The sequence below is a fragment of the Carcharhinus amblyrhynchos genome, chromosome 4, assembly GCF_965287045.1.
Source record: "Carcharhinus amblyrhynchos chromosome 4, sCarAmb.v2.hapA, whole genome shotgun sequence".
Taxonomy (NCBI): domain Eukaryota; kingdom Metazoa; phylum Chordata; class Chondrichthyes; order Carcharhiniformes; family Carcharhinidae; genus Carcharhinus; species Carcharhinus amblyrhynchos.
In genome coordinates this window covers 98,957,445-98,972,464 of record NC_137327.1, presented here as the reverse complement: position 1 = coordinate 98,972,464, position 15,020 = coordinate 98,957,445, and the positions used below count along the sequence as shown (strand labels likewise).

General features: G+C 42.4%; 1 protein-coding gene across 5 annotated transcripts in view; it reads left to right on the top strand.

Annotated features, from left to right (window-relative positions):
- LOC145342242 (ATP-binding cassette sub-family C member 5-like) overlaps positions 1 to 15,020 on the top strand; it is a 188,064-nt gene that overhangs the window by 135,958 nt on the left and 37,086 nt on the right. For 4 of the 5 annotated variants that reach the window (XM_080187638.1, XM_080187637.1, XM_080187636.1 and 1 more), the window contains 2 exons: positions 8,473 to 8,657; positions 9,081 to 9,227. In XM_080187638.1, the coding sequence (XP_080043764.1) occupies positions 8,473 to 8,657; positions 9,081 to 9,227 (332 nt within the window). Of the gene's footprint in view, positions 1 to 8,472; positions 8,658 to 9,080; positions 9,228 to 13,782; positions 14,037 to 15,020 lie in introns of those variants that run through there. The other variant, XM_080187640.1, reaches the window with a different exon arrangement.

The following is a 15,020-nucleotide window of genomic DNA, read 5'->3' as shown; positions in this document are numbered from 1 at the left end:
ATTTCATGTACCAGGTTAGGGTTTTTGGAAGCAGGTCATATATCAAGCTGCAAGGAAGAGATATAAGAATGAGTGAGTCTGTGCAGAGTTTACCAGTGATGTCAAATCAGAGTCCAGCAAATTCCGCCACAGCCTTTCCAACAATGGAGCCAGACAGAAATGGAGGCAAGTGAATATAGTTTTGAAAATAATTTGCTGAAGAATTTCAATCAACCAGTAAAGACAATCTGTTGATTTTTTGATTAATATTAATTCCAGCCAGTAATATTCATTCAAATCTTTTTCTCTGATTAGATATCTAATTGTTTCTTGAGTCAGTTTAAACTTTCACTTCAGTGATCTTTCCTGATAACTCAGTCTACACAAAAAATCTGGCCTTGGTTCCTTTCCCTTTTTTATATTTGTGTATCCTCATATTTGAACCCATCTCTATTGTATATTTTGTAAATCCCTTCCATAATTTCAGTTAACTCTATGTCTCTTTCCTGAGGAGAAACAATGCTAAATTTGAGCCATTCCTTCAATCCCTAATATCCAGATCACTTATTCTTGTGCTTGATCAAAGCCAGTAATATCCTTCAATGATTTGGTCATCAGAACTGTACACGTTCTAGCCAGCAGGGACAATGCCCAACACCGGGATGTGTTTGACAAGGGGGGTGCTGTATCTGTGATTTTTGTGATGCATACCGGTGGTGGACAAGGTTTCTTTCCATATTCAGTTCTTGGAACATTTCACCCCTTGGTGCACTCAGACATTACCTTCAAGGTTGTGAGTCAGGCAATAAATTATCCAGTAATTCAAGTTAACCAATTGAAATGGTAAAAACTGCATTCAGGAGTGTTATAATTAAGCATAGACTATATATTTATTGCTATAATAGAAGTTCAATGAAATCAATGAAAAAGCCAAATAAACCAATTCCAAATCATGTAACTGGTACTGGAGAAAGCTCCTAGAAATGAATAAAACTATAAGCCATAAAATATGTTATGGTAGTTAAATGTAATCAGCTGTATCACCAACACATGACTTGATCGTGCAGTGGAACACAATTTTAATTTTCGTCCTCCCACTCCCTGACGTAATAGCTTATTACCCTTTAGGTTGTTTGTTACAAGTGGAGGCTGATTGGAGGCCAGGCATTCCTGCTGCCAATGCTCCAAAGCACCTAAAAGGTGCATTAGCAAACAAAATCTGTCAAAACCACATGAGAAGATAATAGGGAAGATGAGGAGTAGATTTTAAGGAGCTACTGAAGGACAAAAGAGAGGTAGCAAGGCAGAGAGGTTCAGGGAAGGAAATATAGACACCAGCGCTGTGGCAACTGAAGGCACAGCCACCAATGATTAAAATAATTAAATTAGAAATTTATCTTTCACAGTCAACGAATGGACTCTGTTAGAGCTGCAATCAAGTGGGACCATTAACCAGCATGAGTTAGCATAAAAATTATATCATTCATAAATCGATTACATGGCAAAATCTGCCAAACTTTGTTGCTTTAGTGAAATACAGCTCCTTTACTATTAAATATTTATAAGTATGGTGTTGCAACAGTCAAAATCTGCAGAAAACTAGGAAACAGAATGAAACATGGAAATTCTGGTTCATGGCTGAACACTCTCTAAGATCTAGTATTGGCCCATTCAATTCCAAATCTTTCCATTACTGGTACTAGTGTTATGTATCTATTGTCACTCTTTGTATTAACAAGCATGAATCTTGTCCTAGCTGCAGAAAGTGCGAACATTAATGAAATAGGAACAGAAATGATGGTCAGCATAGTGCCAGAGCAAGAAAAGAGGGTGAAGGAACAAACTAAGGACAACAGGCAGATAGATCCTGAGGAAAAACCAGAAGTGATGCTGAACGGGAAAAAGTCTACAGTATTTCGCTGGAAGCCTGTTGTTGTCCAAATGCATGATGAGGACAGCATTGAGTGGAGTGAGGGTGATTTAAGTTATTTGTTCAGGACAGAACCCAGAGATCTGGAGCCCAGGGTAGAGATGACAAAAGAATTCAACAGTGAGAAGGAGTTTGATGAAGAATTGCATGGTGAAACATCAGACGATTTAATTAGTCGGGATTTTTTTCCAGAAGAGGAAACACAGAAGGGCAAGTGAAACAGTAATGTGATTTCTATTAAAACTTTGCAGTTTGTTTTTTAGTACTGCAGTTTCCTTTAATAAGATTGAACTATAAATCATGATCTTTGACATACTAATGATGTATATCAAAGAAGAGGAGTTCTATAGATAAATAGAGAATTTTTTGGGTGGGGATAGCTCCCATTTCAATGTTGTCAAAGTTGGAGCAGTTTTTGGCAACAAAATATTCAATATGAAATTAAAGAGAAAAATTATTATTAATGTAACAAACACTATGCTAGATACATTCTGGCATTGTGCATCCTGAAATGTGTATTTATTTCTGGTGTCTTCAGTAGTACATCGATAGATTCCCCTCTTTCAAAGTCACTTTTGGAATGGCTTTGCTGAAACAGCTTTATGAAAGAATTCTGCTTTATAATGGTGATTGTTATCTTAAGGCCATGTCAACAAAATTGTCTTAATTAATCATTACATTATGCATTTATAAACAATACAATATATTGTTAAGAACTTTAATTTTTGAAGTTTTATACTTCCCAAGCTGAGGGATGTTAACTTTGATGAATAGAAAACTTACTTTCAGTGTCAAGCATGCTACGGATAAACATACCAGGTGAAAACTGAAATCCCCTCCTTTCTTTTCTAACTTCAGAAGAGAAGTCTTCTGCGCTACAGAAATGGGACAAGTCAGTTTCCCTAAACCACCATTCTTTGAAACCTTTCTTGGTAAAATTCACGCTTGGTGTCAGGCTGTTTTTGCTGTGGGTTCACAATTACAATGGAAACTGAGGTGAAACTGTTTTCACTCATATAAGATAAAAATGAAGGTTTAAAAATCCAACTAAGATGTATATCAGAGAAGGAGTTCTATAGATAAATAGAGAATTTTTTGGGTGGGGATAGCTCCCATTTCCGTGTTGTTGTCAAAGTTGGAGCAGTTTTTGGCAACAAAATATTCAATATGAAATTAAAGAGAAAAAACATTTTAAAATTATGTAGAAAATTGAAAAAAGTTAGATTAAAAGATGGTGATACTAGATTGGGAAATTCTAGTATGAGAAAACTAGAGTTACGTAGAATGTCAGGAAAGTTTGATATGCAAGAAATGTACTGCTGTACCAAAAACATTGCATTGTAGCTTTGAGACATTTAATGTAGCATTTAATTTTAAACCTATTAAAATACAAAGCTTGTGGCAACAGACCAGTTTGGCGATGACGTAGTGGATATGAATGATCAACTTTAGCTCCAGAGCAAAACCAGCAAAAACCCAGCCCATTGTCTTTCTTCTCTATTGACTTTGAATCCAGAATAAGTCCACTTTAAATCCGCTTTTGCCCATTTCGTGCTATCACTGAAGACCAATTTCGTCTTCTGTGTAATTTCATCTCATCTCGGTAAACATAATAAAAAGGTCTCATGACATACGGAGCAACAAATACTCTTCAGAACAAAGAACATCCCAGCAAGGGAAACAGGCCCAACGAGCCCGCGCCGCCACATCTTCCCACACCTACCCTGCCCTGTGTGTATGTGAGTGGAACTCCTAATGTAGCCAGATTCAGGGGAGAATAGTGTTAATTTGGTACACCAATCAGCCTAAGAGCACATCGTTGGGGTGTGGGAGGAAACCAGAGCGCCCGGAGGAAACCCACGCAACCACAGGGAGAATGCGCAAACTCCCACAGACACAGGCCCAAATCCATGTATCTGCACAGCTAGCAGTGATAGTCACTGAGCTGTTGTGTTGCCCATCTGCTGGTCCAGGATTAAGCACACACAACGACATGAAGTACTAGGCCACTCCTGGAACCTCCAAGAACAGCCCATGCACGACCCACCGTGTGCATGCCCCTCGTTTGACAACAAGGTGGACCGACCCTGTGGAATAAAAAGACAATACGTTAACATATAATACTACATTTCCGGTGTCGTCCCGAGGCTCTGACCCTATTTAATACCCTCTACTATAACCCTCCATCCTTGCTTCACTCATGTGCCTATCTAAGTAAACCTTAAACAAGTCCAATGTGCCTGCCTCCACCACCCTACTCGGTAGCGCGTTTCATACCCCCACGACCCTCTGCGTGAAAAACCTTCCTCTCATATCCAAATTATACTTCTCCCCCCTCACCCTTAGATCGTGACCTCTCGTAATTGTCCCCAATCTAGGGAAAAGCCTACCACTGTTGACTCTATCTATTCCCTTCAGTATTTTATATACCTCTATCGTATCCCCCCTTAATCTCCGTCTTTCTAAGGAGAAGAGCCCCAGTTTCTCCAACCTTTCCTCGTAACTCAGTCTTTCCATGCCAGGCAACATCCTGGTAAACCTCCTCTGCACCCTCTTCAGGGTCTCCACGTCCTTCCGGTAGTAAGGTGACCAGAACTGGACGCAGTACTCCAAATGCGGCCTAACCAACGTTCTGTACAACTGAAGCATTAGACGGCAGCTCTTATACTCTATACCCCTTCCTATAAAGGCTAGCATTCCATAAGCTTTCTTCACAACCTTCTCCACCTGTGTCGACACCTTCAGAGACTTGTGCACCTGCACTCCCAGGTCCCTTTGTATCTCTATACTCTTAATCGGTCTACCTTTTATCACATAACTCCTCCCTGCATTATTCCTTCCAAAATGCATCACCTCGCATTTGTCAGGATTAAATTCCATCTGCCCAATATACCAACCTATCTATATCCTGCTGTGTCACCTGACAGTCCTCCTTGGTATCTGCCAATTCTACCATCCGCAAACTTGCTGATCACACCACGTACACCCTCTTCCAAGTCGTTTATATATACTACAAAGAGGGGAGGTCCCAGTACTGAGCCCTGCGGCACACCACTGGTGACTGGCCTCCAGCCAGAAAAGGTCCCCTCGACAACTACTCTCTGTCTCCTATTTCCCAGCCAGTTTTCGATCCACCTAGCTACCTGTCCTTGTATCCCATGTGCCTTAACCTTTTCTACCAGCCTACCGTGAGGGACTTTGTCAAACGCCTTACTGAAATCCATATAGATGACATAAGCGGCTCGCCCATCGTCAACCGTTTTTGTCACCTCCTCGAAGAATTCCACCAGATTCGTAAGGTAAGACCTCCCCCGAACAAAGCCATGTTGCATATCCCTAATCAGATTGCAACGCTCCAAATGTTCATACATCCTATCCCTAAGAATTTTTTCCAATAATTTTCCTACCACCGATGTCAAACTCACTGGTCTATAATTACCAGAATTGATCAGAAATCAATTCAAAATGCGGAATTAGTAATCAGAATGGATGACAGATTTAGAATGCATTGTCATCCCAGACTGACTTATTTCAGCTCAACCACAGTCAAGGACTGTGCTTTAGAGAGAGCCAGGCTATATGCACTAATACTATGTGTGTAAAATCTTAAGTTTTGAAGCTCAAGAGGGTTATTCAACATTAAGTGGATGCCACAATGGGCAGTATCTTCCATTTTGGAGTGTAAGTTCGGTGCTGAAAGTGGAAATGAGTGTGATTTCTGCTGAGGGGCCAGGAAAACTAACCATACGTGATCTTGCACTGTTCAACTCATAACATATGCATATGTGAGGACTGCAGTGAATCTCGCAGCAGGGTCAGCAGGAAGTCACCATCACTGCCTTTGTCTCATGGGGTCGGAGGTCCTGGCACCACATTTAGCAGCCAGATAGTCATTCACTCACTTCAAGTCAGGAACATTATTCTGGCTGTTGTTGCAGAGGGGGAGACTTACTGCAGATAACAGTGTCACAGGGCAGACAATACCTGGCCCCATGGTTTAGCTAAGACATCTTGCAAGTTCTCCGGGTTGAAGACAGAAGGTGTTTTTCCCAGGGATGGCAACAGGAGGCTCTCCCATCTCACAACAGCAACCTGGATGGAGCAGAGGATACCACCAATGGTACGCACAAGTACAACCCAGCAGTTTTCAAAGAAGGATGAATGGTAAAAGTAGGATTAGGCTATTGAGTTCGATGATCAGCCATGATCGTAATGAATGGTGGAGGAGGTTTGAAAGGCCAAATGGCCTCCTCCTACTCCTATCTTCTATGTTTCTATGATCTGCTGCACCACCAGGGTAGTGACACCATCTACTCACTGTAAAGTGATACATCAGGAAGTATAAGTGTGCAAGTGCACATGCGATGTCACATGGAAGTTGGGTCGCAATTGGGCGATTCTGAGCATCTATCCTTATGAAGCATCAAGGCTCGTTCTCGGGATCCATATAGGAAACGTGTTTTACTTGCCTGGGGTATCCAGAATGGCAGAGCACAGTCTTGTGGTAATAGTAAGGACATCTAGGACTGAGATTTATAAGTCTTTGTAATTAGAGGGTCATGAACGGTTGGCACTCAAATCCCCTGCTGAGGCATTGTTGTTGAGTGGACTCCAAAGTAATCGCTAAACTTTTCAGGATGATAAATATTTAAAAGGATATGAGGTAAATGGGGTGAATCGCAATCAGGGACCAAATACAAGAACTTCCCTCATCAAGCTGTAAGGAGGAATGATCTCAAGGGGTCAGATAGTTTACTCGTGCTATTCTTCCCTGTGTACCCATATTTTTGCTTCTGCATGATTAAGCTCTCTACAAGGTGTGCTCCCTTTTGGGAGCAGGTGTGAGGGTAACATGAGTGCATCTCTTCCCATAATAGACTCCATGTTGCTTTCACTGTGCTATACATACAACTTTGTGAGGGTATGGAAAAATTCCTATTCCTACTTCCAAGTGCCCAGGGTTGCAGGAGACAGAGGACTGTGCAGGTCCTGATGCGCACATTGGGTGGAAGCAATTTATTTGGTACTTGAAAGGATCACAACAACAGCAGGGTAAATGTTAAGTAGTGCAATTTAATTCAGCTATCCTCGATGAAAGTACATGAGAGCAAAGTATAACAGGTGTTACAAAATGGATGAAGCTGTGGTCTGCCAAGCAGCAGAGGAAAGATTTCCTTTCGGGGAGTGGAAAGCACTAGACCTGCAAGGGACAGTCATCTGGGAGCGGAAGATAAAGGGAGTGCAAGGCTCAGGGTCATCAGGAAGCAGAGAGCACCAGACCTGCGAGGGACACTTGTCTGAGAGGAGGTTAAAGGGAGTGCGAGGCTCAGGGTCCTGCAAGGGACAGCTGCCAAACAGCGTGTTCATTTCGAAAAATCCAAGAGTCATATCACAGGAAAGCAGTAAGCTGAATGGCTGGTGAGTAACTGATTTTAGAGACTGTCTTTAAATAGCTAAAACTCATAACTAAACAAGATAGGAGTTGTGGAACAAAGGTAGGAGGATAAAGGAATAAAGAAATGAATCTAAGAGCAGAGGGCGGTTAAACAACTGTAAGAAAGAGAAGAGTGTAAGTTTACATCTCCTAAGGAAATCTTAACAGTTTGGTTTTCTTCCCCAGATATCCTCCTAAACAAGCTCTAGTACAGTCTGGTGTCCTTCCCAAGACACTAACCCCTTAGCCTGCTTCCCCTGTCCACCCTTCACGCAAGTAGGCCCACTGGCACCCAATCTCAATCAGGAGGCTGATAGCTACGAGCAATCCCTAAGAAGGCAAAGAGGCAGCTGCTCACATCACAGTCCAGGAAGAAGTCAACTTTGCCACGTGCATGCTACTTACATAGAGTCATAAATATGAATGTTCCAATTTCTTGTTGGCAGAGAACACAAGAACACAAGAAATAGAAGCAGTAGTAGGCCACCAAGCCCAGCCCCTTTATTCAATACCGTCATCACTGAACTTAATTTGGAGGAGATATGTAATTCTGACGAGCTGACCTTTTAATGTGCTCGCACGAATGACATGCAAATGCATGAGAAAGGGCTTCCTGACACTTCATCGGAAAGCTCGGCCCATCTTTAAAGCTCCAAAACTTAGCTGCAAAAGTTCATCTCTTGATGGGAATCTGATTTTTTTTGTCTTTACCCCAATTTCCTGGCCTACCAAGTTTCCCCCTGCGAGTGAAAATGATTCTGGATGATTCTGCTGTTGTCTTTTAGCCTCTCATAGAAATGGACAAAAGTGCATTCACAGTGGATTTATTTTGTTTTTGAAATCAGTGGAAAGGAATATTATCTGAGAAAGAAAATGGACTGTGCTTCATTACAGCTGGTTTTATTGTTTAGCCGAAGGTGAAATTCACACCAACTGCCTTATCACCATCTGGTCAACTGCCACAAGCTTTGCATATTTTAATAGATTTTAGATTAAATGCCTCAATGCTACAGTGCAATATTTTTGGTCAAAATCAGTGCAGCTCAGGAATTGCAACGGAACACATTAGAGTAAAATTTCAATTGTGAAATATACTGAACTGATATTTACCATTTTTATTTGCTACTAGACCAGCTTATGCAAGTAGAAGAAAAAGCTGGTGGCTCTGTGTCCTGGTCAACCTATGGAATTTACATCAAGGCTGCAGGAGGTAGTCTCATCTTCCTTGTGAACATTCTTCTGTTCATATTGACAGCAGGCAGCATAGCATTCAGTAACTGGTGGCTCAGCTACTGGATTAAGCAGGGCAGTGGGGTGAGTTGTTTAAAATGTTGTAATGTGTTGCATGTAGTAACAAATACAGATGTCTCAGCTACATACAGCTAACATCTTTGAAACACGCAGACCCAATCACCCTGTTCACACTTGAGCTTTAAAAATTCCTATATTGCACCACAATGTAAATTGCACATAAGGTATTGCCGTGCATTCAAGCTCATTAATTTTTAAGCTTTTTTATGATTAAAATAGACTGATAAAATGTGCAGATCTTATCTACAAACCAGTGATTTGGCCCTCATGTTGTGTAAAACATTCAAACTGCAGTGCATAAACAAAAAACAAACTTCTGTGTTGCATTTACATCATACGCAACAATGAATATCTTGATGAACTGAGAAGGTGATTGTAAATTGATTCATTTGAAGATTAATCATCATACATTACATTATTTTTCAGAACACATCTGTTACTGAAGGTAATGTGACTTCAATCAGCAACAGCATGAGAGACCATCCGAATCAGAACTTTTACATTCGGGTCTATGCACTTTCCATGGTGGCTGTACTCCTCTTCAAGGCACTGCGTGGTTACACATTTGTTAAGGTGCTGAAATATGCTGTTTGTGAAAAACAAATGTCTTCCTTCCATTTATAATTGATGTGGATGTTTCCACATTTCCTTCCATTTATAATTGGACTGGGGTGGGCACAGTAAGAAGTCTCTCAACACCAGGTTAAAGTCCAACGGGTTTATTTGGAATCCTGAACTTTCAGCCGCTCCTTTATCAGGTGTTTGTGAGACTTCTTACTGTGCCCATTTATAATTGATAGATCAAGATTTATTTGTGCAGGACAAAATAGTAAGGGTCATAAATGAACATACCACTATTACAACCTGCTTGGAAATGAAACCCAGTTCTTGACTTTTAAATCCTCATCTAAAATTGTGGCTGTTTCCTTAAAATTGTGACTTTATGTAAAATATATGTTCCCATAAGAATCGATGTTAAAACTGGAATTAGATTCTGTAAGACTTTCTTTATTAGAAAAGAACATATAATAAATACCCTGTACATTGAAATACTTTACATTGCTAAATTTCTACATTGGTATATTGAATAACTTCTAAAGTAAAACACATTCAAAGAACAAGTTAACTTCCCACTTACAGCACCTCCTACTCGCTGCCGGTCCTGCTTCCTAAATCTCCCACTTCCTAAACCTCCTGGTTGCTGCCGATCCAGACCCTTTTCCCAGTCAACCAATGTCTACTAGAATAAGCTTGAGGGTCCGAATGGCCTATTTTCTTATCCTTCCCTGACTCTCTGATGTGTGGCTTTACTCCCCCTCCCAGACCGACAGCCTATGCTCTTGCTTGACCTCTGATTTGTAGCCTCTCCCCTTGCCCAACCAACCTGTAGTCTCTCCTCTTACCCAACCTCCAACTTGGGACCTCCTCCCATGTCTGACCTTCGACTTGTGACCTTTCCTGTGCCTGACTTCCGACTTGAAGGCCTCTCTCCATGCCTGGCCTCCTAATTGTGGCCTCTCCATAATCGACTTATTGCCCCTTTCCCCAATCCCTGACTTGCAGTGTTCCCCATACCCGACCGCCAACTTTTGGCCTCTCCCCATACCTGACCTCCGACATATGGCCTCTCACTATACTAGACTGCCGACTTGCAGCTTTTTATTGTACCCAACCTATCCTTCCATGGAATCTCCTGCTCCCTGACTTACCCTCCTGCCACTTCCCTTTCCTGAACCTCCATTTCCGTTCAAGATCCGGGTCTGAGCTACTGCTGGATCTCTGGGGATATGAAAGTGCCAGTCCCAGTGATGCATAAATGCTGACCTAGAGCTGTTATAATGGTATGTGGGAGTCTTTTAAGGGACATCAGATAAGGCTGCAGGACAGACATGTGCCTGTAAAGAGGAAGGATAGGAAAGGCAGGATTGGAGAACCGTGGATAACTAGGGATATTGAGGACTTGATCAGAAAGAAAAGAGAGGCGTATGTTAGGTCCAGGCAACTGAGAACGGAGAGAGCTCTGGAGGAATACAGAGACAGTAGGAGAGAACTCAAACAGGGAAGTAGAAGGGCAAAAAGAGGTCATGAAATGGTCTTGGCAGACAAGATTAAGGATAATCCAAAGGCATTTTATTCATACGTTAGGAACAAAAGAGTTGTTAGAGAAAAAATCGGACCTCTCAGGGACAAAGAAGGGGAATTATGCTTAGACCCCAAGGGAATGGGGGAGATCCTGAATGAATACTTTGCCTTATTCACAAAGGAGAGGGACTTGTTGTCTGGAAGTGTCTTAGAGGGAGTTGTTGACCCGTTGGAGAAAATCTCCATTACAAGGGAGGAAGTTTTAGGTTTTTTAGGAAATATTAAAACTGACAAATCCCCAGGGCCTGATGGCATTTATCCTAGACTGCTCAAGGAGACAAGAGATGAAATTGCTGGGCCTCTGATGGAAATCTTTGTCTCTTCTTTGGACACGGGCAAGGCCCCAGAGGACTGGAGGATAGCGAATGTGGTACCATTGTTTAAAAAGGGTAGCAGGGATAACCCGGGTAATTATAGGCTGGTGAGCTTGACGTCAGTGGTAGGGAAGTTGTTGGAGAGGATCCTTAGAGATAGGATGTATGCGCATTTAGAACATAACAATCTAATTTGTGACAGGCAACATGGTTTTCTAACAGGGAGGTTGTGCCTTACAAATCTGGTGGAATTTTTTGAGGAGGTGACAAAAATGGTTTGACGAAGGAAGAGCCATGGATGCCGTCTATATGGATTTCAGTAAGGCATTTGACAAAGTCCCTCCTGGCAGGTTGGTGAAAAAGGTTAAGGCTCATGGGATACAAGGACAAGTGGCTAGGTGGGTTGAGAACTGGCTTGGCAACAGGAGACAGAGGGTAGCAGTGGAAGGGTCTTTTTCTAGCTGGAGGTCTGTGACTAGTGGTGTTCCACAAGGCTCCGTACTGGGACCTCTGCTGTTTGTGATATACATAAATGATTTGGAAGAGGGAGTAACTGGTGTGATCAGCAAGTTTGCAGATGACACGAAGATGGCTGGACTTTCTGATAGTGATGAACAGTGTCAGACAATACAGCATGATATAGATAGGCTGGTAAATTGGGCGGTGAAATGGCAGGTGGAATTTAGTCCAGATAAATGTGAGGTGATGCATTATGGAAGAAATAATGTAGGGGGGCGTTATACAATAAATGGTAGGGCCATTAAGAGTACAGAAACACAGAGCAACCTAGGTGTGCAAGTTCACAAGTCTTTGAAGGTGGCAGCACTGGTGGAGAAGGTGGTGAAGAAGGCATATGGTATGCTTCCCTTTATAGGAAGGGGTATAGAGTATAAAAGCTGGTGTCTAATGTTGCAGTTATGTAGAACGTTGGTTAGACCACATTTAGAGTACTGCGTCCAGTTCTGGTCGCCGCACTACCGGAAGGACGTGGAGGCCTTGGAGAGAGCGCAGAGGAGGTTTACTAGGATGCTGCCTGGTATGGAGGGTCTTAGCTATGAGGAGAGATTGGGCAAATTGGGGTTGTTCTCCCTGGAAAGATGGAGAATGAGGGGAGATCTAATAAAGATGTATAAGATTATGAAGGGTATAGATAGAGTGAACAGTGGGAAGCTTTTTCCCAGGTTGGATGCAAAAGTCACGAGGGGTCACGGGCTCAGGGTGAGAGGGGCGAGGTATAACTCAGATGTTAGAGGGATGTTTTTCACACAGAGGGTCGTGGGGACCTGGAATGCACTGCCAAGTAGGGTGGTGGAGGCAGATGCACTAGGGTTGTTTAAGACTTACCTAGATAGGCACATGAGCAGACTGGAGATGGAGGGATACAAAAGAATGTTCTAGTTGAAGGTCAAGAGCCTCAGGACATTCCTGGGAATTAATAGATTCCTATTGGCCGTCCAACAAATTTTAAGGCTCACCTGTCTCTTATGTTGGAGCTATTGGGGATCTTTCATTAATGTCTGTATAGTCTGTTGTATGTTTATTGATGTCTCCTTTTTACATCCACAGGCGATTCGGTCCGCCTTATTGGCCAACAAGGGGCATACATGCGGTGGGTCATGCGAGGGCTGCTCTTGGATGTTGTTTGGAGAGTTCCCTAGCACTTCACATCCGTTAGTGTACGCTTAAACTGGACCAATTCACGGGCAACACGACAGCTCAGTGGCTATCACTGTTTGCTGTGCAGTTAAGGGACCCGAGTTGGATATCCGGCTTGGGTCAATGTCTGTGGGAGTTTATACATTCTCCCATGCTTGCATGGGTTTTCTCTGGGTGCTCCGGTTCCCTCCCACACCCCAAAAACGTGCTTTTAGGCTGATTGGTGTCAATAAATTGTCCCTAAATTGGATCTCCCTTAATCTGACGCACATATAATTCCCTAAATTTGCACCCCTTTATTGTGGAGTCCACTAGATGTAGACAAAAGTCGTAGGTAGAAGAAGGACTTGAATAAGGCACTCACTGAGTGTTAAAATGGGCGGCGCGGGATTGTAGGGCCGAAGGGCCTGTTTCCTGTGCTGTGCTGTTCTTTGTTCTTTGTTCTAATCCATAATTTTTGTTAAATACTTCCACATGCTGCTTCCCTTTCCTGAACTAACACTGTGAGCAAGGACCTTTGCAGTTAGAGGCAGAAGAAGCAGCTTTTAGTTGTTTTAAAAAAACATGGATTTTAGCAGCCACAGCTCGGTACCTCTGCACCATTGGGACTGACACTTTCACAACCCTAGAACTGTGACTTTGGATCAGATCTGAATCTTGAACAGGAATGCAGAGCCAGGAAAGCAAAGTGGTGAGAGAGTAAATCATGGAAGGGGAGGTTTGGTAAGGTTGGTCAGGCACTGGGAGATGCAGCAAGTCAGAGAATTGGAGAGCAGAAGAGGTTGCTACAAGATAATGTCAATCAGCTCACCCAAGTAACCATGATAGAATGAACCTTGCAACGCTCATTGAGATTGCAGGTCACGTGAACTTAACGACATTGCAGCAAAACAATATTAAATGGTGCTTAATGTATTCATTGTAGTTGCACAGTGCACTCCATTCCAATAAGGAAAATGCTAGTTTTAATAGAAGTGCCATGCGTTCCTATAGATTATGATCTGCCATTCTTAGGTTGTCTATTTAATTGATGCAAGCTAGAAAATAACAAAAACGTTTGGTGGTTTAAGGCAGCACCTGAAAATGACGGAGCAAGACTTGCTGCCCTGTTACTATTGTTAATGTGACTTCTGCAACTCTAAGTTAGCCCATCACAAATGTGTCCACATCTACAGAACCTTCTCAATGCAGATCAAGCTGCTCATCTCCCATTCATACCATCTCACCTAAGCCACTTCCAAATGGTTCATGGAATCACTTGGACTTAACAGTAAGTTTTTGAAAAAGACAGTGAATTAAAACAATGGCCTTTAATCTAATAAAGTGTTGCAAGGTGCTTTGCAGGAGCATTATTAAATGAAGTATGACACTAAGTCACATAAGGAGATATGTGGTCAGATGACGAAAAACATGGTGAAGGCAACAGGTTTTAAAGAGTGTTTTAATGGAGTAAAGCGAGTTAATGAGGAAGACAGGTGTTGGGAAGGAATTCCAAAGATTAAAGTTGAGGCAACTGAAGGTGTGGCCATCAATGATAGAATGATTAACATTGTTTATGCTCAAGAGGCTAGAATTAGAGAAATATCTCAGAGGATTGTGGGGCTGGAAGAGAATACAGAGATAGGGAAGACCGAGACCATGGAGGAATTTGAAAACAAGGATGAAAATTTTAAAACCTAGACCTTGTTTGATTGGGAGCCAGTGTAGTGGACAGGGGTAATTGACACGCTTAGATGTTCATCCTTAGTTGGTTTGGTTGAATCATCTTACCTTGCCTAACTTTGTAATGTTAGTAAACATTCCTAGCTTTAATATGAGGTTATGGGGGAGGGGTATAGTGTTATGGAGATGGCTTCTACTGCGAAGACCACTTATTGTCAACAATTTCCTTTGGTAATTTCCTTGCCCATGTTCTAAACAGGACACATTTAATGGGTGCGATCTTATCAAAAGAAGTCTAAGTGTCAAACGAGTAAGAAAACAAGAGAAAATGGTGCTAGTTTTATCGGCAAGCCACAATTTTACAGCACTCAGTGTAAAAAAGAGTCCCCCTGGAAGTGATTCTCACCAGTAGGGTGGTGTGTGAAGCCGAAGCTCGCCGCTGAAGCCAACTATAGAGCACTTGACATGCCATTGCGCAGGCGCCTGATCTCCCAGTGAACTGGGAGACCTCCTGCCAACTCCACCCCTCCCACCCCACAGACATCGCACCACGCCCCCCACACCACTATCCCTAGCCTCTCTCCTCTCCACC